Raw genomic sequence first — 21,804 nt, 5'->3', positions numbered from 1 at the left:
CGCAATTCAAATATGTAATGTTTCAAATGTACACACTGGGAGGTGGCAGGATGGGTGGCTGGTTAGATCCTAACCTGCAAAAAACTGGACTTACTGTAGTTGACTTTGCTGCAGGAGACTGCTGTCCTCTCCCAATGTCCAACTGCAAATGTACCGTTTCCAACCAAGTCTAGGGACGTTTTTTTTTTTTTTTTTTTTAAATTGTAATTGCTCGAAGAAGAAGTACTTAATTAATCCCTTAGAGGGGAAATTGAATGTCACCTTCACACAAAGACAGACAGCATACAGCAAGGAAACATACAGACTCAGGCAGTACAAGATAAGTGTAAGGCACCACATCAACATGAATCAAACAATCCACAACATTCAGTAGTCAACAGCAATATTCATTAAAAAACCTCACTGCACCAGGTATAAACCTTCTAAATCTTTCTGAAGAGCACCTTTTCATCACTAATCTGGCATTAAAGGAGCTCTTTGGTTCACTAAAAACACTGTACAATGGGTGGTACTTATTATACAGGATGGACACGGATGGATCCTGGCTTTTTTATTAACTTGTTGATCCTATTTCTTCAACCCCCACTACCAGCAGACAACAGCATAAAGAAGCACACTGGCTAAAATACTTTGATAAAACACATTCAAGAGTGACCTGCTGACATCAAATGACTAAGACTTCCTGAGGTCTGGACTCAGCCTTTGTAAAAAAATAAATAAAAAATGGCACGGGTGTTCACTTTCCAGTCCAACCTGTTATCCATAAGGACGCCAAGGTGCCACATCATTGATAATTTCAGGAGTCTTTTTATTTCTAAAATCAATGACAAGCTCTTTCATCTTATTTAGATGTAAAATTAAGTGGTTTGTTAGTAAATCAATCTTGTAATTAACGTGAGTGGGATGTTATGAATATGAAACACACTCACTCACTTAACAAAGTGAAATTAATACACTTTGTGACATACCACTAAAACATATATAGATTAATGCTTTGTATTGTTGATAAAATAATGATTATTTAGAACTTTGAGAGTCCAGGACTGACAGCTCCTCTGACCAACTCCTAGACCTTTCAGGAGGCAAGTTGTTGTCCCAAGCATCAAGTGTGTGCAGCAGTTACTTTCTTATTGACTGTTTCTGTTCAGATTTGACTGGTGTATTTTTGTATCCATTAAAATACCAAACAATTCAAGTGTATGTTTGACAAATTTAGTGTTATTCTTTGAAAATATAAATTTCCTCAATGTTGACACAGATACGCGTAAATCCAAAGCCCTTAAACAAATGTGTACATAGTGTCAAACAGACATGCCAAAGTTGGCTGCATGTATGTAAACCCACATATGTACTGATGTGAAAGCAGAGAGTGCAATTTATTTTGTAATAATGAAACCATTGTATCTGCAGTCATTATCACTGTGTTGGGATTTGTTGATTTTTCTTTGGCAAACAAACATTTGTAGATTTTGCTCAAATGGAGCCTGTCTCACTCTGTAGAGAAAGAGAAACAGACAAACAGAAAAAGCCAAGCACAGGGTAGTTTGTTCTCTGATTTGTTGTTGCAATTGTTGCCAAACTGACTGATTCTCCTGCTATTATGTTGTTTTTGTTTGTTGATTTCGCTTTATTGCCAGAAGTATGTATTGATTGCCAATGTAGCCAAACTGAAATTGCAAAGGAGAAACAGCGCAATAAAAAGAGAGAGTGTATCTATATGTGCAAGTATTTTTGTGACCTCAATGAGACCTTTTCTGTTATAGACACCTTGTCAGAAGCAGTCCTCAAAAGGACCAAAGCCCAGTTCTGATGAGGCAAAACCTCATGTATGAGTTCATGGTTCTAGGGTTAGCTTCAGGTAACGGTGAGGCATGATTAGGTCAGATTAGGTAGCATTAGATGGCTCTTAAATAGCCATGATTGTGGGTCCAGTGTAGCCTGGGTAAATCCATGTTCTCACTCGAGCAAGATTCTACTTCACTCTGAAAATTAGCATGTCATTGTGTATCGTTGATGTGATTGGCTTTAAGTTTGTCCAGTAGCGTACAGAAGAATTTGAATGACATTCGTTGATCCCGCCTCAAATACGAGGAAATTAACAGCTCCTTCCCAAACCCTACCTCAATCACACATGAGATTGAGACGCTGTCTGGTATTAGCCAGGCTTGGTCCAGTGCACTAGCAACAGAGGTCTACATAATGTTGTCACTTTCCACACTTGGGTTGATTGGCAACCCTGTGTACCACCACATTGCAGTTATGGTCAGAACGCCCGTTGAAAACATACCTGTGCCTTAGTCTTTTGGAGGTGACCATCCACCCCCAAACACAGAGAATATAGTGAAGTGTGAGGGCTTGAATATGGGTGACAAGTCTTGCAAAATGCTTTTTGGTGTAAAGTACTCTAAGGATGACTGCGTTAAGAACTGTTATGTATGTATATCAGTACAGTGCAAATTATTAAATTGAGAGCGCAAATTACTGACAACAAACTGTTGGTATAAATGTGGACTGACCACTAGCCCATCAGGCTGCAGTAGTTAAGAGAAGGGGTAGAACAGTCTCTAGTGATTTTAACAAAACATCTGATGGTATTTAAATGGGATAAGCCTGGAGAGAAATGGTAAGCAAGTCTTATTCAAGAAAGAAAATCAATATTTTTAGACTTCAAGAAGCACAGGCAAATATGAATACCTAAATGTAAATAAAAACAGTGTCAAGGCCTCTACTTTCACAGAAAATGAACTGAAAACCTAATGAAAGACACCTGCAGATCAGAAATTCAAACACTCCTCAATGTAGATATACAAAAAAACAACAGCATGTATGCAAATGTTTTGGCTTGCCCCGATACCCTTTACTTAAAGTAATAATAATATTCCATAAAAAGTAAAAAAAAAAGTCTCATCAACTCTATTGCAACATCACAAAAAAAAGTATTGTTTATTGCCAACCTCTACTTATTTTACCCTTTGCTCCTGATGACATCTAGGAGGGTGAGACAGATTGGGGTCTGTTCATAACTTTCAAACATGAATAATCAAAAGGTTTATTCTACCAATTCTAATTCTAAATGCCTTGAGCTTCTCTTTCCAAGTGATTACTGGAGTGTGTTTAATTCAAGAAGAAACCAGCTCTGCTATGAGGCACATTACAACCTCTGATCTGTTTTTTCAAAACTAATTTCACATTGAGAAAGAGGGGAAATGGATGGAGAGAGGGATGGCGAGAAGTGGGACAAAGAAAAGTCTTGGCAAACAGATTCAGGGAGTGAGAAAGCTAAACAATGAGAGATAAATGAATGAATGGAGAGATTTACTTATTTTCTTCTGTTTGTTGATGAATTCCCATTGTATTCTAGGCTTTGGCAATATTGTTCATGTACCACTCATGCCAATGGATTGAAAATGAGACAGAAAGATGAACAGTGTGGGAGACAGAGAGAGAGAGAGAGAGAGAGGGAGAGCTGTCGTGTTCAATCAGAATGAGGCTTCAGTGTTGGACAGTGGAGCAGTCAGGTGGAATAAAACCAGCTGATTAATTTTAACATCATCGTCTTCATGTTTTTAGAATTGAGAGATAGAGTGAGGGAGAAATGAAGGGATTAGAGAGCCCTTGCAAGGGATGTAGTTAGTTTGAATACAAACTGAGCTAATTTTGTATTTTTGTGTAGTTCTCTCTCAGAGTGTTCATGTGTGCAGTACGCCCCTGTGTCTGTTTCACACCTGTGACTGTGTTTCTGTATGTGCAGTGTTTATTCTAGGGTTTTTGTGTGTGTCTGTATAGTGTTAGAGAAGATAAATATGTGTGTGTGTGTGTGTGTGTGTGTGTGTGTGTGTGTGTGTGTGTGTGCGTGTGTGTGTGTGAGTGACAGTATGCTGTGGAGTGAGTGAGTGAGTTTGTGATTCCCCAGGCCTGTTGTGTTATGGCTTATTGAATAAGCTCTATGCTCCACTGCATATTCAGTGTAATGACTATAGATCTAACAACAACACTGCAAACCTCTGGCTGGTTTAACTTATCGATCCGACACACTCTTATAGCTTTGCTATGCTCCCATTCGTAACTGTGTGTTTGTGTCTGTGGATTATAGATAAATATATCAGGTTAGTATTGGTCTTCTGTTAAAAATCACATATCTGACTGTCAGGGTTGCCCACCTCTGATATGATTAGATTAGTTTGATTACAGGTTGGTAAAGGTTAATTATTTTTGTGGAAATATAGCATCTATGTATTCATTTCAGGAACATTACACTACGATTACAGGTCATGTGCATCATGGGTGGCATGATTTATTTTGCATTTTCTTTTTAGTGATACAACTTTTCCACATCAGTCAAGAGTAAAAACTTTTCCCCCTGCCTTTACCCTCTTTTTGTATAATTCCCAATGTTTTTAGTTTTCAATGCATAAATTGAAAATGTGTGAAAACAGGTGGATGGAAATACACTTAGAGTGTGCAAGAGAGAACATCTAACTCTATCATCAGCTCTATTTTGCTCCAATTTTCTTCTTGTTTGTTTGTTTGCATTTTTCAAGCTTTCGAGCTTTTCTTTCTCATCCATTTCTGCTTCCTTCATTGTCTTATCCTCACAGTTTTCCCACCCTCCCACCCCTCTCTCTAGATTCTTAAGTACATTTCCAATTTGAACGGCTTTTCTGTTTGTTGCACCTACTGTAGCAATTAATGATAATTTGCTGAAAAACTTTGTGTCAACAAAATGTGTGTCTCCATGGACAGTTTCATCAATATATTTTTATACATGAAAAGAAAGCTAGGAACCAGGGAAGCAAAACTAATTTGTTGTCATTGAGCAACATATTCTGTGGGAGAGTTATTGCAGTTGAAAGCTGAAGCTGTTTGAGGTTTTTAACTGAAAAAGAACTTTGTTTCACTCAAGCAACAACTTTCTGAGCATGAGGAAAGTTCAGACAACTCGTGTTTGATGGCTTTCACCTCATTGTTCCACACTCCCTGCTGTGTTAAACTTAACTTAGTTTCCTTGTGGCAATACTAACTTCCCCAGGGGTAGGTAGACTCAAAACTACAGGTGGATGCTGGGGTGGAGACAGTTTATGAGTGACAGTGGCGGCTGTAATGGCAAGAGACAGCCTAGCTTGCATAAGCAGCGTTGCAGTAAAAAGCAATGTGTGCGGATCACATCTATCATTAAAACGGTGCTGGATATACACTCTCTGTTGCAGTGACTTGAGTTAGGTTAGCTAAACTGGCTTGCTTCATTTAAGCAGGGTGAGCAGGAAAACAAACTTAAGCCTAGGGATTAAATATTGTATTAAACTGTTCTACAATCAAATACATTAAACAGACAAAAAGTTTCATATTGAAATATGTTCTGACTTTATTTATTATTATTATTATTATTATTATTATTATTGTTATTATGAAGCGCACAGTCACAGCAGCTGCTGCACTGCTATGCTTTTGCTACTGTCTCTCTCCTAAGTACCGATTTGACATGGTACAGTAGCTGCCTTGTTGTTCTGTAAGAGCCCCTACTATCCTAATACCCTGCATGGCTGTTTGAAAGGAATTTAATCTTACCATGTAAGTCTGATCCAACAGCTTCTCAAGCATTCACTTGTGTAGAATCTGTAAAATGATGCACAACTGATGACAAACCAGCACACAGTCATTTATATCACAGTGAAAAAATAAACACGCAGCTTGAGTTGTTGCTGACTTTTCTCCTTTTTTTCCTCTGGAATAGTAAAATACCCAGACGCCTTGACCCTTGATGGCATCAGGATTACATCACTACTTGAATAGCCAGCTCTTTGTTGACCCTCTGTTGATTAAATAATGTGTAGCAAAACCACACATATGGGTAAGCAAGTGTTGCTAAGATCATTATGCGTGTCGTTCAAGTTGTGCACTTGAATTTTTGGGATCAGATTCAGGCTCAAATATGTACTTACAGTATGTATTTGAGAAGTTTCCATTAAAAGTAAAGAATGAGAAAAAGAAGTGGAACCTGACCACTGTTGTTTGTTTTACACATAGACTGTAGATAGAAATGGACGTAACATCCGTGACGTCGCCCATTGGTTTGTGGACTGCTGCTCGGAAGCCAATAGTATCGAATCTAGGCAGCGCCATCTTGAACATTTCAAGTGTATGCTGGGAAAAAAAGAACACGGATTCTACTTATATGGGCATGAGGCGGAGTCATGGACGGACGTATGGGCGGGGCCAACGGCGGAGCGAGGAGGCTGCGATTGGTTGCGAGGGCTGGATCTCAAGGACATTGGTCAATCAACCTGTCAATCACAACGTAGCCACGTAGCCTGCTTTATCGTCAAATATAAAATCAGGGAGGCCAAAATTTCCCAAATGAACATCATACTGCATTGAAGAAGGCTTTAAACTAGCGATTGAGACCATAAACACATTTTGAAAACGTTTACTGAGGTTAGAAATCAAGTGAGAAGTTGGTGAATTCTCCATTGACTTGTATAGAGACGGAAGTCCTTTTGAACACAAAACGGTCGCCCCCTGGTGGCCTTTTGATAGAATGCAGCTCTAAGTTACTTCCGCATTGGCTTCTTTTCAGAGGACTGGAACTCCCCGCCTGGTTTTACATAGTTTTTATTTGGTTGAAGCCAGTGGGGTAGCTTCCTGGGGCTAACCAATCAGAACAGAGTGGGCTCCTCAGGAAGGGGACCTTAAAGAGACAGGAACTAAAAACAGCCTGTTTTAGACAGATACACATAAAGTGCCAGTTCAAGATATATAAGAACATTTCTAAACTGTGAATCATGCCGAAAGATAATCAAGTGGACCCCAAAAATATAAATATAAATGTTTATATGTCCCCTTTACCATTTAGCATTATAGTCATTGCAAGTCCCTCGAAAAACATTTTTTCAATGCTTCAGATTTCAGAAGGGGTTTTTTTTGTTTGTTTTTTCTTAAAATGTTCAATTTGTGATATTAGTACATTGACCTTTGTTTAAAAAAGCTTCCCACTGTGAACCAAAGGTCCCCTATTTATGAACCTTTGCCCCCCTAGCTTTTATAACTAAATGGGTTTTCTCAGAGGGTGTTTCTTTCATTTGTCTTTCTGACAAGCCAAAATGAGTTCCTGGGGTTTTCTATCTGTATTATAAGCTAAATAGCTGTTTAAAATGTCATCACCTTGTCATTTTGAGAAAGATAAAAGGAGATTATTGTGTTAGCATTCTAAAACTACAGTTCCCACAAGGCTTTGGCAGTGTGCCATTGTGGGATATGTTGTTGTTGAATGCTAAAATAGTAATTATAGCATGTATATCCAGTGTATCTTACTATGCCCCTCCTACTGTCTGTACTTTCTGTGTTTTTCTAATGTACTGTAATGGTTATTGCATGATGCTCTTTGATGTTGAATAAATGCATTAATATTCAGCTGCTTACATTAAAAATATATTCCTTGTAGTTTGTTAAGAATGTTCTCTGTAAAACAGGATTTAACTTTGAATAAAGCAGACCTGTGTGGAGACATGATACTCCCATCTCACATCAATATTACACTGCTCATCACTAACTAATGTTAATGAGTAGTACCGGGTGTCTGGAGATCCTTAAAAGCTCTGAACTCTTAAAGACCTGAAAAGTGCATATGGCCAATTAGTAATATTCATAGTCAAGGCAAGTTTGAAAGATAAAGCAAATGGAACAAGACATAAAGTGACATTAATTCAACATTTTCATAAATGCTAGATGTGAATGACACTGACAGGAGTGAAAAAAAAACTTTGTGTCTTTACAATGTATTAGCTTCAGTTCCAGGCGGATTATTCAGTGAAGCTGAAGGTGAGGCTATTTTTTTCCCCCAAACAGCCACTGAATCTCTGTCTCTCTGTCTGTATGTCCCTTTTCAGAGTGGTATGGGGAATCTTCAAGTGACCAAGGATGGAGTCAGACTGGAGGGAGTGTCCGAATTCCTGTTGCCTTTATACGTCAAAGAGATCCAGTCCCGTAGGGTAAGACCTTGTGTCTGTGTGAGTCAATGTGTGTTTGTATGTGTGCTTCAATATGTCACCAAGATACCATTGTTTGACTGTTTACTGTGAGCTTGTTTTCATGTGTATGAGAATCTTGTATAGTGTCCTTTGTGTGTGAGTTATGTGGTGAGGAATGTTGACATCTGTGTGTTTGTGTACACACCATATGCTCCAACCACAATAATGAGCAGAAATCACATGTTGTTCCCATCACTAAGAGCTTATTTGTCATGTAGGTGACATGTTACAGCAGTACATATGGTCCAAAACTCAGCCTTATCTCCATTTATCACACACAGAATCATCATTGATCCTGTCAGTGGAGAAGACATGGACACTATGTCACTCGAGGACAACCCTGTGTGTTTGTGTGCTTTGGTGTGTGATAATGTGTATGAATAGTAAGAAGGGAGGATTGACTTGACTAGTGTCACACTTGCACAAAGACATTGCATGGGTGTGTGTTTGTGTGTCTGGAAGGATAGTCAGATTTCAATCGCACAGCAAGAGATTAATGGTATAATGCAGTAGGATAGAAAAATGTAGGACAATTGATATGGCAGTACATTTCTGAACCATGTAATACTCTGTACAACTGTCATGTTTTTCATTTAAAAAATAGATAGGTACTTGTTTTGCTAAGATAGGTCATGATGCAGCTGGATTAGAGCCATGTTCAACAGGTAAAACTTAATATATTGCTTTGTTTTGTGTTGTTGTTTTTTAACTTTTTACTCACATTATTCATACAGTAGTTACTCTCAGGAGAGTTGGAGTGTCTCTTATTCCTCCCTTCCTATCTCTGGGCTGCCGCTAATGGAGGTAGTAGATCAACTAATACCACTTTACCATCTGCTTCCTCTACCATTTTCTGATTTTTGTACAGCATGTGGAGGAAAACAACTGCATTTAAGGTACACGGTTCAGCTTTATTGTCATTAAACAAAACAAAATGAAAATGAAATGCAGTTGTATTCCCCTCCATGCTAGACACGCTTTATCTCTTCAACCTTGAAATATAATTTGCATCGATGTACGTTGGTTTGCCAATGTTCTTGAGAGAGGTGCACAAAAGCATTAAAACTCACAACACTGATGTTGAACCTGTAAAGAACATGTATTATTCAAATACAAGCCAATACATAAAAAAACACCACATTTAGAGTCCTGTTAACAGTACTGTTAGAAGTGATGTATGCTATACTAAATCTGCTTTAGTGGGAGGTGTGGGAGGTATGGGATGGGAACCATGTTAAGGTTCACTGGAGAATTTATTTATCAGTTATAGAATATTTTGCTCTATATGGAAGAAAGCAGCCTGACAGTAAATATATATTATTCAGGAAAAACAAATCATTGACTGTTGGATAAGAGATGTACACATTTGTTTGGTGAGGCATTTTGAAATGATCAACATGTGTCTCTTCAGCAAATCTGTGTTTGCTCCAAGAAAAAAAAAACAACACCTTATCTAAGAAGCAAAGACACCTGGTATGTTACCGCTTAGTGTAAAAAATGAACAATATGTCAATCTGTAAGAAAAAGTTGATTTGTTGAATTGTCTCAATGACGTAGAAAATGAGTCACGTTTTGTTTTTTGTTGTCTTTTTTTTTACTGGGGACTGCACAATACTTAATTAAGCATGACAAAAACAGAAATTGATTTTGTAAATATGGACGATGCACAAAGACTGAACGGGCTGTTTACACTAACACTTGAATTAGCAAAGTAGAGAAAGCATAATAGACAAACAAAAGGCTTGTAGCTTGTACAGTTCATTTGGAATGTCTCCATTAGCATATAGCATATGGCATATAGACATACTTTTAACACTGTAAATGATGTAGTACAGTAGAAAACACTTTTAGTGATCACATCTATCCAGGTCAAATGTATCACCATAAGCTGATGATTATTATACCCTTTTTTCCCCTTTTCTTAACTTTTCATGCAGTTTAACATCTAATTGACATTTGTATATTTATTACATAAATATTAACAGACAGCTTTGCTATTTACTCAAATGTGTGGTGTTTTGCTGCTGCATATGATTGGCTTGTTTTTTTCAGTTTGTTATAAGCTTCGAGGAGACTAGGTTTGTCATTAAGAGAAATTACTTTATTTTTCCTTTCATGATTTCAGTGCACACACAGCAGCAGCCTCTGACAACCAGCTATAAGCAGACAGGTTATCTCCAGGCAAAAATGGTGCCACAGCCAATAACAACATATCATACATGAATCATTGGGTAAAGTTAAAAAAATAAAAAATACAAAAATAAATATATATACAGCATTTGTGTAGGAATTATTCTATTGGATATTCTATTATATGGTTTCAATATGCAGTCATGAGATATAGAAAAATTGAGCAATAACTTCAGGAGGAATTGGAGGCTTTGGTGAAGGTTGTACAGACTTAGATATAATATAGATATGAGCCTAGTACAGAGGATGGGACAGCATACTGATATAGAGGGAAAAAAAAGATGATGGAAGAAAAAAAGTATGAGAGAAAGAAAGACAAGTGGGGGGAGAAATTATGAACAATGAAGAATGACATGAGGAGATGAGACATGTTGCAGAATGACTGAAAGCTGATGGGAATACCAGAAGAGCAGAAAAAATAATTAGGGGAGAGAAGACAAGCGAGAAGAAGAGAAGAAAGAGGGTTGGGGAATTATATTAAAAGAGTATCAATAAATGTTTGTGTAGAAATGGTTACGGGTGGTAAAGATAATGAGCAACACTGAACTCAGATCTCCAAATGCTTGCTTAGATTCAATATTTGTCATTTGCTGGACAGTTAGGAGCAATGCAGAAGGCTAAGGCATCACAAGCAAGTAACATTGTTACAAATGCATGGCAGGATAACCCCCGAGAGCTATCAACTCTACTTGTATAGAAAATAAATAATGTAGATGCAGCTCCTCTTGTTTTCAGTGTGCAGCATAAATCAGGAAATCTCAAGCTCTCAAACATGTCTAATACTCCACTCAAAACAATTACTCATAGATGCTATGCATACTGCAAACTTTACACATCTGCTCACTGTGCATATAAATACACAATATATTATGATGAAAAAACTGTCAAGCTAAAAGTAAAAAATCAAAGATCACAACTTTGCTTCAAAGGGCTTGACAGTCTATACAGCATGTGACAACATCTATCCTTAGACCCTTTAATGTAAGTGGCGTAATCAAATCCAATGAGAATACTGTACCAGCAAGGACAGGTTACAGTGGTTTTCAAATGACTTATATAATGGAAATCACAATCAGTGATCATTATTAGTTGTAACAAATCACTTGACTGTAGATATTTTCCATATCAGTGATATCAGAGATACTGGAGTCAATTCTCAGGTTGCCGTGTTACTATTCATCGCCAGAGAGCTGATATTAATGATACTTTAATGTAAGAAGCATCTCTCACTGTACTGTTGGTATTTCCCACAGGACTAAAAAAAAAGAATCACACTTGCATCAACATGATTAAATATGAGTCATTCTACTGTATTTTATCCATGATGTAATATGTTACTGGCTGATTTTGAACCTTTCAACCTTTTGGTGTGAGGGTCTAATTGCCCTTTTTAAAACTTTTTTTTCTCTCTCTCTTCTTGGCTTCATTATTGTCTATGAGTAGTAACTAATGGATAAATCAATTTGCTGCCTTAGTAAAGCAGTGGGCAAAAAAAAATGCTGTTGCCCCTGTTAAGATTCGAATTGCCCTTTTGGGACAAATAAAGTATTCTGATTCTGATTCTGATACTCCATCACTTGATCACACAGCATTTTTCTATTACACTCCTTGTTACACTCTCTCCCAACTCTCTGTGTCAACAATAAGCTGACTTTATTAGCATGAAAGCAAACAGCAGGTCATCCTCACATTTTCTAACAGCAAACCTGCTCTATTTTTGATATTGTCAGTCGCCGCACTTTTACTATGAAATGTGGTTGCACTAGGGGGAGCATGCTGAATCAGAAGTATCCACTAAACTCCCAGAGGACACAACAGTCTATGCTTGTTATGTGAAGATAAATACTGTCGAGAGATGGGGAGACAAAAGACGGAACCATAAAGAGGAAGATCAAGGGTGGGGGGGGGGAGAGAACAGGAAAAGAAGGGTTGTGGAAAGGCAAATTTGAGTATAGACTACAAATCTGATAAACTGCACTGCATTAAAACCACAGTTCACTTTTACAGTATAGCCTATAGGCACTTTCATTCATACATAACAATCATTCTGCTTTTATAGTACTGACACTTACTGTACACCAAATCAAGTGCTCTTGAGTTCTAAGTAAGCAACCTTGACAAATGATAAAATTATGTGACACCATGTGATCAACTTAGCATAAGCAGAGGAACCAAAAACAAATTGGATGTATTTGGGAGAGATGGTCAAAAATACATCTCCAGTCATGTTTTGCCATATTTGTAAAACTGGAGTATACCAATATAAATGCAAACAAAGAGGCAAATGCATACACCATGAAGGTAGAGATAGTTCTAACTTCCATATTCAGACATTCTTCAAGGTCCAACCTCATTAACCCTTTTTTGATTGAGTAGATTAAAGCTTGACTTATCAACATGTTCCACAGGTGTTACTTATACCGCATGGTCTGTACAACCTGACAGTGGGAGTGGAACAGACTACCAACTTCATCAACTCTGATATCAAACTGAATACGGATACAAATAGAGATATTTTATATCATAAACAGATACAGACAGATACAGATTGTAGCTTTGTGTTATACCCCAAGGACATACACACCTAGAACCCCATAAAATGATACCACTTCATTAGCCAAGACACAGACATAGACACAGTCAACAAACAAAAGAAAATCCCTTAGGCCTAGGTATCTGCAGAAGATAAGAGTACTTCAGCATGGCTACAGCATGGAGGGTGATGGAAAAGTGGTAAAGAAAGACAATAACAATGAATGAGAGATATATTCACAAAGACAGGTAAAAAGAGACAAAGAAAAAAGATAACTCAGTTTGTTGATGCATGTTTCAAGTATATGTACATGAAAAGCATTTTGCACTTCACTTATTGGATGAAGAGTTGCAGAGATTTGAAGAAGAGCAACGATGACAGGAGGGACTGTATTGCTTGATGTACTGAAGTAAAGATGAGACTAGGACTGGACTTTTCAGACCAGTAATTCTCAATAAATAGGCTCAGACAAGCCATGAAGTGCAAAACTTAATTGTTTAAACTATGACTTATATTTTGTTGTATGTATTTAAGCTTGAAATCAATTATTAACCTTGAAAACAGCAGTTAACAAAATAACCTCACTATAATATCCATTTAGTAGCTGTTCTGGAGATTACGTAAGTTCTCTGAAGGGGTCAAAAACATGGATGTTTAAACATCTGCAACTGGGCAAACAGTATCTGCTGATGAAGGTCATGTGCTGTGACTGAGTCTTGGTGACATTTTTTTGTTAACCATTTAGTATGTAATTGATGATGTACTTTGGGGTGTCCCAATATAGGAAAGTAATGGATGAAGATGAGGGGAAAAACACCCTAGTGCAAAATCTGGATGTCTTTATTTTGCATTTTATTGGATAGTTGTAGGGTTGTAGAACACCCTAGGCTACATTTAACCGTCTGATTAATTGGTGATGTGATAAACCATAAGTGCACTGTAACTGCATTTGTATTGTTACTATTGCAACCATGATGAATTATTTCTCTTGTTTTTTTTGTTTGTTTAGCTTAGTTTTTTTTGTTTTGTTTTAGTCATCTGCCTATCAGCTAGTATTTCTTCAGATTTAACAGATTTCTTTCAGTATTTCTACTATTTTCATTTGACTGAAACTTGCATCAGTTTTATGCCACTATTAATCTCAGCCAGTAAAGCTCACAAAAAAGGTAGCTCAATTTTGGTATGTTAAGTAGCTTTAGCCCTACTGGGGCTGATGTTTTGGGTTAATTTAGGGTTTGGTGTGTCCCCATTGCATAAATGACTCCAACTATACTTTATTAATCCTGTCCAAAAAAAGGAAAAGATGGTTTAAGCTCTCTTGAATTTAAATTTTGAGAAAAAATCATTCTGGGATGTAAAGAGCTGTAGGAGCACAGAGGAGAGAATGAAGATGACATCTCTCCTACGCGGCTGTATCGTGCCATGTTCAGAAACATCACACACACACACACACACACACACACACACACACACACACACACACACACACACACTTTGCATAATCGGGGCCATCCCCCAGCAGTGCTTTTTGGGAGAGGTAAGTGGGACATTGTGACTCCCAGAGAGAGCTAAATACTGAACGCTGCATATAAACCACACACTAACAACAACAACAACAACACACTGAGAAATTAGATTGGCTGGGTGAGAGGGAAAGAGGAGAGAAAATCTGGGAGGGATGGGAGAGAAAAATACTGGAGAGGAATGGAAGGGGGAAAGGAGAAGGGAAGGAGGCTGGAAGGAAATAAAGGAGTCTGAGAGGGGGCAAAAGACCTAAAAAGGTGGGAGAACATTTATGAATACAGGGAAAGGAGAAATATAAAGAGAAAACATAAGAGACAGAGAGAGAGATTTTTTTTTTTTTGAGTCGTGATTATGTTTCACACTTTTTATATAGTGACCTTAATTTCCATACCTGCTGAAAGGGTCAATAGTTTAATTACAGTCTTGTTTTGTTTTGTTTTGTTATAGCTGCCTTACAGGCAGGTAGACATGGCCATGTATTTTGAATGCTAGGTCAGATAAACCAACATTGCCGGTAATTTTGATTGTTTTTCTAAGAAAGTACTGATTATGTGTGATGTGTCCTTCCTGTGTGTACATAGTTTTGGGTCATAATCAAAATAAAAACTGTTTCTATTAAATCTTCAGTCGATTGCATAAATATTCTCCCATACAGAGTAGTTTTGTGGTTTAAAAAAAAATAGTATAAACCCTAATCACCACAACAGCCCAATGTTCTTGAGCAAGACCAATATATCCCTGCTTATTTATTCTAAGTAAGGTAGAGAGGATTGTCTTTTTAAAAAAAATCTTTTTAAACCTTTGTGTACTTCTTTCTGTTCAATAATAGTGTGGAAAACATAAGGCAGGTCTGAATCTGTTGAATCGGACGGAAGAAACATTCAGTCACATATAACAGGTAGTAGAAGCGGCAGTAGTTGGAACACTTGGCAGCCAGGCAACATAGATGATCTGGCAAGGAAGCACTCCGAGGCACCAGGCAGGGACTGGAAGGCACTGGAGAAACACAGCACATGCTGGACAGACATTTGAAGGCACCAGGGAAGCTTTGAGGGACACAGGACCTGGAGCAAAGACTGCGTGGCCACAGGATAAAGCTGGTTGGCAGCCAAAATCTCTGCCAGCCCTGGGAGCAACATCACAAACCAGCGCTTGGAGGATACTATACACAGCACGTAGCTGTGCTGTGACAATAAGTGTAGAGCCACATGGCATAGGACAGATCAGTCACTTTCTCTATGGAAAATGTCCATGATGTTGAATGGATCCTACTGTCACAAATGTGGTGAAGATCAACAAAAAGATGTAGATGCAGACATAACAGACCAGGCAGGACAGAAGCAACAGGCAGTCAGTCCTGCTAACTTTCAGACAGGTAAACTGGAACGGTTGGAACACTTTGGCAGTAAGGAACATACTGTAGCCTATCTGACAGATATTACAGAAGAATTTGCTTTTAAGCTGAGCTGACATATACTGTAGCTGATGATCAGGTCAGGTGACCCACAGAGGAGAGATATGTAGTAGTTAGGTATGATATGACTGAGATGACATTTTTATAGAGCTCTGTGTGGTTGCTGTGCTTTCCAACATTGGTTGTTTTTTCTTTTTGTCTTCAAGTATGCATAATATAAAGCATTTACATAGTATATATACTGTACGTACAAGTATGCATTTACATGAAAGATGATTTAGTAGTGAGCCAGAGGCTGTGGGATTATCTTCAGAGCAGCAGGTTTTGTAGGGTATTTCATGGTGTGTTGGTGTATTTTAAAAGGGGCACCGTGAATGTTCTGTTCCCTCCGTATCTCACCCTCTCTCCTCTCTCCTCTATTCCCACAAAGCCTGTCTTTAGTGGCACACACATGCATGAGCGCACACAATCACATACACACCCAAACGCTGACTCCTGCCACCAGGCCCTATAATTGTCCCCACAGGGACCTCATGACGACCTATCACCACCACAGGAAGCACAAAGAAAACTTCATTTATTCTGCTCTCTTGCTGTCCCTTTCGATCTTTTTGATATGACTTTTATTTTTATGTTGCTCTTTTTCCTTTTTATTAGGACTTCTCTTCCTATACCCCCTGTCTTCTCTATCTCTCTATTGCTTTCTTTCGGTTTCCTTTTCTCGCTCTCTCGCTCTCTCTCTCTCTCTCACTCACTCTCACTCCTACTCTCACTCACTTACTCCTGTCGTGATACTGGCTTCCAAAGAAACATAGTTCAGATAAGGCAGATGTGTGAGATGAGGGGGGTAATGTATAAAAAGAAGGAAGACAATAAGCAGATAATTAGAAGTACAAAAGAGATGGTTGAGATTGAGCAACAACAATGAATGTGCAGTATGAAACACAATGAAAAAGTCAAATAATTAAATAATTGCTCTCATCCAGGTGTGCTCCTGTGTTGCTATTCCAAGGACGACTGAAGCATATCGGGGTGGGTGAAGGTGGGAGGATGCCATAGCTTTATTTTTGCTGTTTGTCAGTTTTAGATTTATTACTCCCTCTCTCTGCCTCACACTTTCTCTGTGCTTCTTCTCTGGGGACCTGAGCTAGCTGAAACTTCTCCAACTCTGGAGCTGTAATTGAATAGCAGAGAGTTCTAATGGAACATTAGGCTGTTCCCGTCTTGGCAGGCTCTATTGATTTTGACTTTGCAGCATTGTAAACAATCTTGGGTAAATGTAACTGAATGGATGCAGACCTTGGTATAGGCTATAATTCCAGGTCTATTGCTGTGGAACTGTTGCATTGTGGCAAGTCTGTTACAGTGTGGTTTTATTTGACTTTAATAGCATGTTTTCCATTGTAGCTCATGTTTGCAACTTTTCTAAAGACTAAAAGAAGGTAATGCTTGTTTGTTTGAGTTTCTATTTAGATCAAGATGTGGCAAAGTCACTCTGTTGGATGGAGAGCGGCATGTTTTCATGTCCACAGCGCTCTTCATCACTGTGTAATGACACCCTGTGAAAGTGATGCTTTTCATGTAAAAATCTCAAGCTATCATTTGAACACATTGTGAACAGGAAGTCCAACCTCTGGGGACCATTTAGATTGCTTGTCATTCTCAGTGGGTGTAATATGCCACAGGTAGTGTTGAATGGCTCAGGTGAAATAAAAGTGACATTATTTGATGTCAGTGTGTCAGTCTGTAGTAAATTGTCATATACAAAAAGAGATGCTTTCCATTCTGTTGTGATCAGGTAGCATGAACAGAGGGAAATGTGAAATTAAATTGTCTTGTCACACTTGTCATGGTTAATAATGCCAATGAAGTCTGTTCAAAACAACGCTGGTGTTACAGTGAAATAAATTCATGAAATAACGTTAAATACAGCTACCTGTTCAAACTAATTAAGATTACTGCTATTAAGTTGTAATGGAGGACAGTGTGACTCGTTTCACTCAGCATTCTTGACCCTGCATGACTTACTTTTTGGCTGACAGTATTATCAGCAGCCACATTCGAGAAAAGATATAAAGTGCTTGGATTTTATAACTGAACAATGACCAGTTCACACGCTTTTCATTTTTCTGACAGTATGGAAATCCTATAATTTTCAGACAGTCAAGAAGATGTCAGTAATAATGCAGAGTATTTATAAGACAGCACAAGCACATGACAAGATAAACTCACTCCCTGGTTTCTTAAAGTTCTGATAAAGGAACCAATCATAAACATACAGTACTTTTAAGGGATACTTCCTCATTTAGAACTGGTTCCAATTCAGGTAAGGGTTTTAGGTGACATCCGAGGGGACTTGGGGAGCTACAAGAGTGATCTGCCCAACTGTCCCACTTTCAAAATGTTGCCTCTTATACATCTGGCCAAGGGCAACAGATGAAAATAAGCATTTTAGCCTAACTGGTTAATTTACAGTTTTTTATGTTGGTTAATGAGCATAGTCCCTGTCGAATAAATAAATAAAATATAATAAAATAAATCCCTTGTGCACATACATGATTAATTAGTGCCTGCATGGATTATAGGATTTATGCAGTATAGTCTTAAGTGTAACTTTCAGGAATTGTTGAACTGGCAAAGTATATACAGTATAAAGTACATGCTATTTTATATGTTAGTTATAACATGTCCAAGCAATCTTGAATGGAAAATGCTGTGGACATATTCTTAATTCTGATTCTTATAATTCAATTAAAGATGAGGCGCACAACCACAAGGCTCCAGAGCAGACAGTGAGGGAGTGGATGGTGAACAACAGGAGATACATCAGGCAGGTATATAAATGGGTGGTAATGGCTGAGAATTAGTGATGATGATTCAAATTTGGTTTGTTAGTTAAATGACCATATTTTACACCATTCAGATTCATTCAGAAGGTGATGCCTAAAATCAGGGTGGGCGGTGCTCTCTGTGCATGTCCCTGACTTCAAGTATGCGCTGACCCTTCCTTCCACTATATTTTATAATATCCTTTTCCTGTTGCTTGAAAATTATAACTCACCAATCTACCATGAACAAACAACCTGCAGGGGGGCGGGGCAGTTTGGGGGGGAGGGTTTCCCAGGGTTAGCGTCAAACAAACTGTAGCACTACTTCATACCGCAGCAAAACAATTTTAAAAAGAAAGGAAGGAAAACCATCTAAAAGGAGAGTTACCTTGTGTGTTCCAGTTCAGTATCACAGACCCACAGAAAGAGGAATAAAAAATTAGACGTTACAAAATGCCAATTTCACTCACATCACCTAAAGTTACCAACAGTTCCGGTCCAAGCTGTAAATCGGGTCAGTCTGGTCCAAAATAATAATAAAATAATAATAATAACTTTATTTTGTATAGCGCCTTTCATGAAACCCAAGGTTGCTTCACAATAATAAGAACACAGACAAAAACACACATTTAGCCGGCAAAAGCCTGCAGGAACAAGTGCCTTTTCAACAATGATTTAAAAGAGTCCAGAGTTGGTGCTTGGCGAATGTTAGGAGGGAGTGAGTTCCACAGTGTAGGAGCTACCACACTGAAGGCCCTGCTCCCAATGGTTTGCCTTCTGGTGCAGGGGAGGGACAGGAAGCTCAAGTCAGCGGAGCGCAGGTCCCGTGAAGGGTGGTAAACATGGAGGAGGTCCACTAAGTACTGGGGAGCAACGGCATGAAGAGATTTATAGGTGAGGAGAAGAAGTTTAAAAGTGATGCAGAACTTAACTGGAAGCCAGTGCAGCTGTTTGAGTGTGGGGGTGATGTGCTGCCAGGGTTTAGTTCGAGTGAGAACCCTGTCCAAGCTCCTTTATCCTCTTTTTCTCTACCAGTCTTGTAAAAGGATGTTTTTGTAGAGAAATAACCGAATAATCTTTCATTTCCGTGGCTCCACTTTATCGTCAACTCCTGAAACTACCATCAGCAGGAATTTGAGGTCAGCCGTGCTGACAGGTGGGTGTCAATGACAGCCAGAATTGTCCAAATCACATTAGTTTATAAATATAAAACAGGACTAATTTGCTGCTAATAAAAGTGGGCGTGTCCGGGGCACACTGAGCTGTGCAGCGTGGGAAAACTGAATCAGGCCAATCAGAGAGCAGCTTCAAGTCATGTGCTTGTCAAAGTTGAAGGGCTTACATTTATATAATACAATTTGGAATCGACTGCGCAAATGACAACAGGGTGGAGACAGCAGTATTTAAATGAGGGTTTTGCATGTCTTAATGGAGAGTTTGGACGAGCAGAAAGCCTGCAAGCGCAAAATGAAATTTGATTCCATGGAATTAGAGTTTTTCTATCAGGGGAGGTTAACATATTGAGTTACAGCAAAAAAAAATAAAAAACATTACCATAAAAAAACGCTATATGGAAGACTAATCATGACAAAGTCAGTGATGTTAGTAAAACCAAAAATATTCCACTCCAAAAATATTAATACGGGTGGAAAAAAGTCTTCATGTTCTGTCATTGTGCCTTTGGACAACGCGTATTATCTTGCACGCAAGCCTCAGTGCGCCCCGTTAGTAGATCAGCTTGCACATTTTTTTGCAGGTGATGCCAAGTTTAGACACATTTTTACACACGCCCACCTTTAGTAAATCAGGCCCAAAGTGTGACAAATGTAAAGTTTATTTGATTTAAACAGCATGTCATGCTTGGCGAGTGGCACTCACTTCATAAGAATTTCTCCAGCCTTCAGCCTGCAGGAAGGAATGACACCCTGTCGGTGATAATAAGTGTCTGCGTCAGAAGATGAGAGCTCCACCATAGAGGGCTTGTCAGATGTCTAAGCTTTTTCCATGTCACCCACAACATTAAAATAGATATCAAGTAAGAAGTCAAGGCTGCCAGTGAAGTTAAATTAAAGATAATAGAAAAAAGAAGAAAGAAAAGTTTTAATGTGTGAGGTTTGCTGAGGTTAGTGGGGCCAGGACAAGAGGGGATTATTTGATCATTTTTCCAGAAGCAAGAATACGGTCATCCATTTTTTATTCCAGACTGAGCTTAGAAGGTTGCGTAGTTGAGCATATGTGTGTGTGTGTGACTGTCTGCATATTTGTCTGTCTGCATGGGCGAATGTCCATATTCCTGTGTGTGTTCACTGTGTGTGTGTCCAGCGTGTGAATGTCCAGTATGTACGTGCGTGCCAGACGTGGTCGCGACCCATGTAAAAATAGTCTCCATTAACATTTAACAGCATTTTTCAGAATGTCAGGAGAATGAAAGTCACATTGGCCCTTGAGGGGAGAGAGGAAACGAGACAAAATGAATAAGAATATTAATCCCTTGCTCTAAAAGATCATTCCATCCCTCCCTGCAGCTGCTGTCTGAGAGGTCACGTCATCCAAAAGGCACAACAAATGCCCTTATCACAAAATTTGACTGGAGAAAAGGGTACATCATGCCGTACCCCGTTAAATCTAAGAATTTTGATAATGCTGTCATTAAAAAGGATACTCCATCAAATATATGCCATTTCCTTTTCAAGCAACTCGTGATGATGGTGCAGCACCTACAGTACCTAATGTGCCGCCACACTGTACATATCTTTATTGTGGACAATGTCAGAGTAAATTAAACCCCTTCAACCCATGAGTGTTAATTCATGTTTTGTAGATTCAGTGTAGCATAAAGTGTAGCATACTGCAATCATAAGGTTATGTTATGCTTCAACAGAACCTATTAGAATGTATTTTGTGTAAAGCAGAATACATTATTAATTACATTATTAATCATTGTTATAACACCTGCATAGAGTGTTTTCTTTGCTTTTAAAAACATGTCATACAACTTATTTAAACCTGGACTGGCAGAAAAAGGTGCAGTCATTAGTTTTAAAGACCTTTTCTTTTCTTATACCATGCCATAGGGATGCCTATGAGATGATGTACCTGTCTTGATAAACTAATTAAAAAAAAGCAAAAACAATAGGCACGCTTGAACGCCTTCCCTTCACTGTGACTATTTCTGGCTGTAGGCAACATTTCCCTCCACATCCATAAATGCAGCATTGCTGGCATAAAGACTGTAGTAACCATTGAGCACAAGGCCATCAGCTGTGTGCCAGCACTCCATTTAACATTTGA

General features: G+C 38.5%; 1 protein-coding gene across 1 annotated transcript in view; it reads left to right on the top strand.

The window, feature by feature from the left end:
* The window catches only part of LOC128375937 (zeta-sarcoglycan), a 160,884-nt gene that overhangs the window by 46,191 nt on the left and 92,889 nt on the right, over window positions 1-21,804 (top strand). Inside the window, exon 2 of the mRNA XM_053336363.1 lies at window positions 7,884-7,985. Within this exon, the coding sequence (XP_053192338.1) occupies window positions 7,884-7,985 (102 nt within the window). The remainder of the gene's footprint in view (window positions 1-7,883; window positions 7,986-21,804) is intronic.

The sequence above is a fragment of the Scomber japonicus genome, chromosome 2 (assembly GCF_027409825.1).
Source record: "Scomber japonicus isolate fScoJap1 chromosome 2, fScoJap1.pri, whole genome shotgun sequence".
Classification (NCBI taxonomy): Eukaryota; Metazoa; Chordata; class Actinopteri; order Scombriformes; family Scombridae; genus Scomber; species Scomber japonicus.
This window is presented reverse-complemented; position numbering and strand designations above follow the sequence as displayed.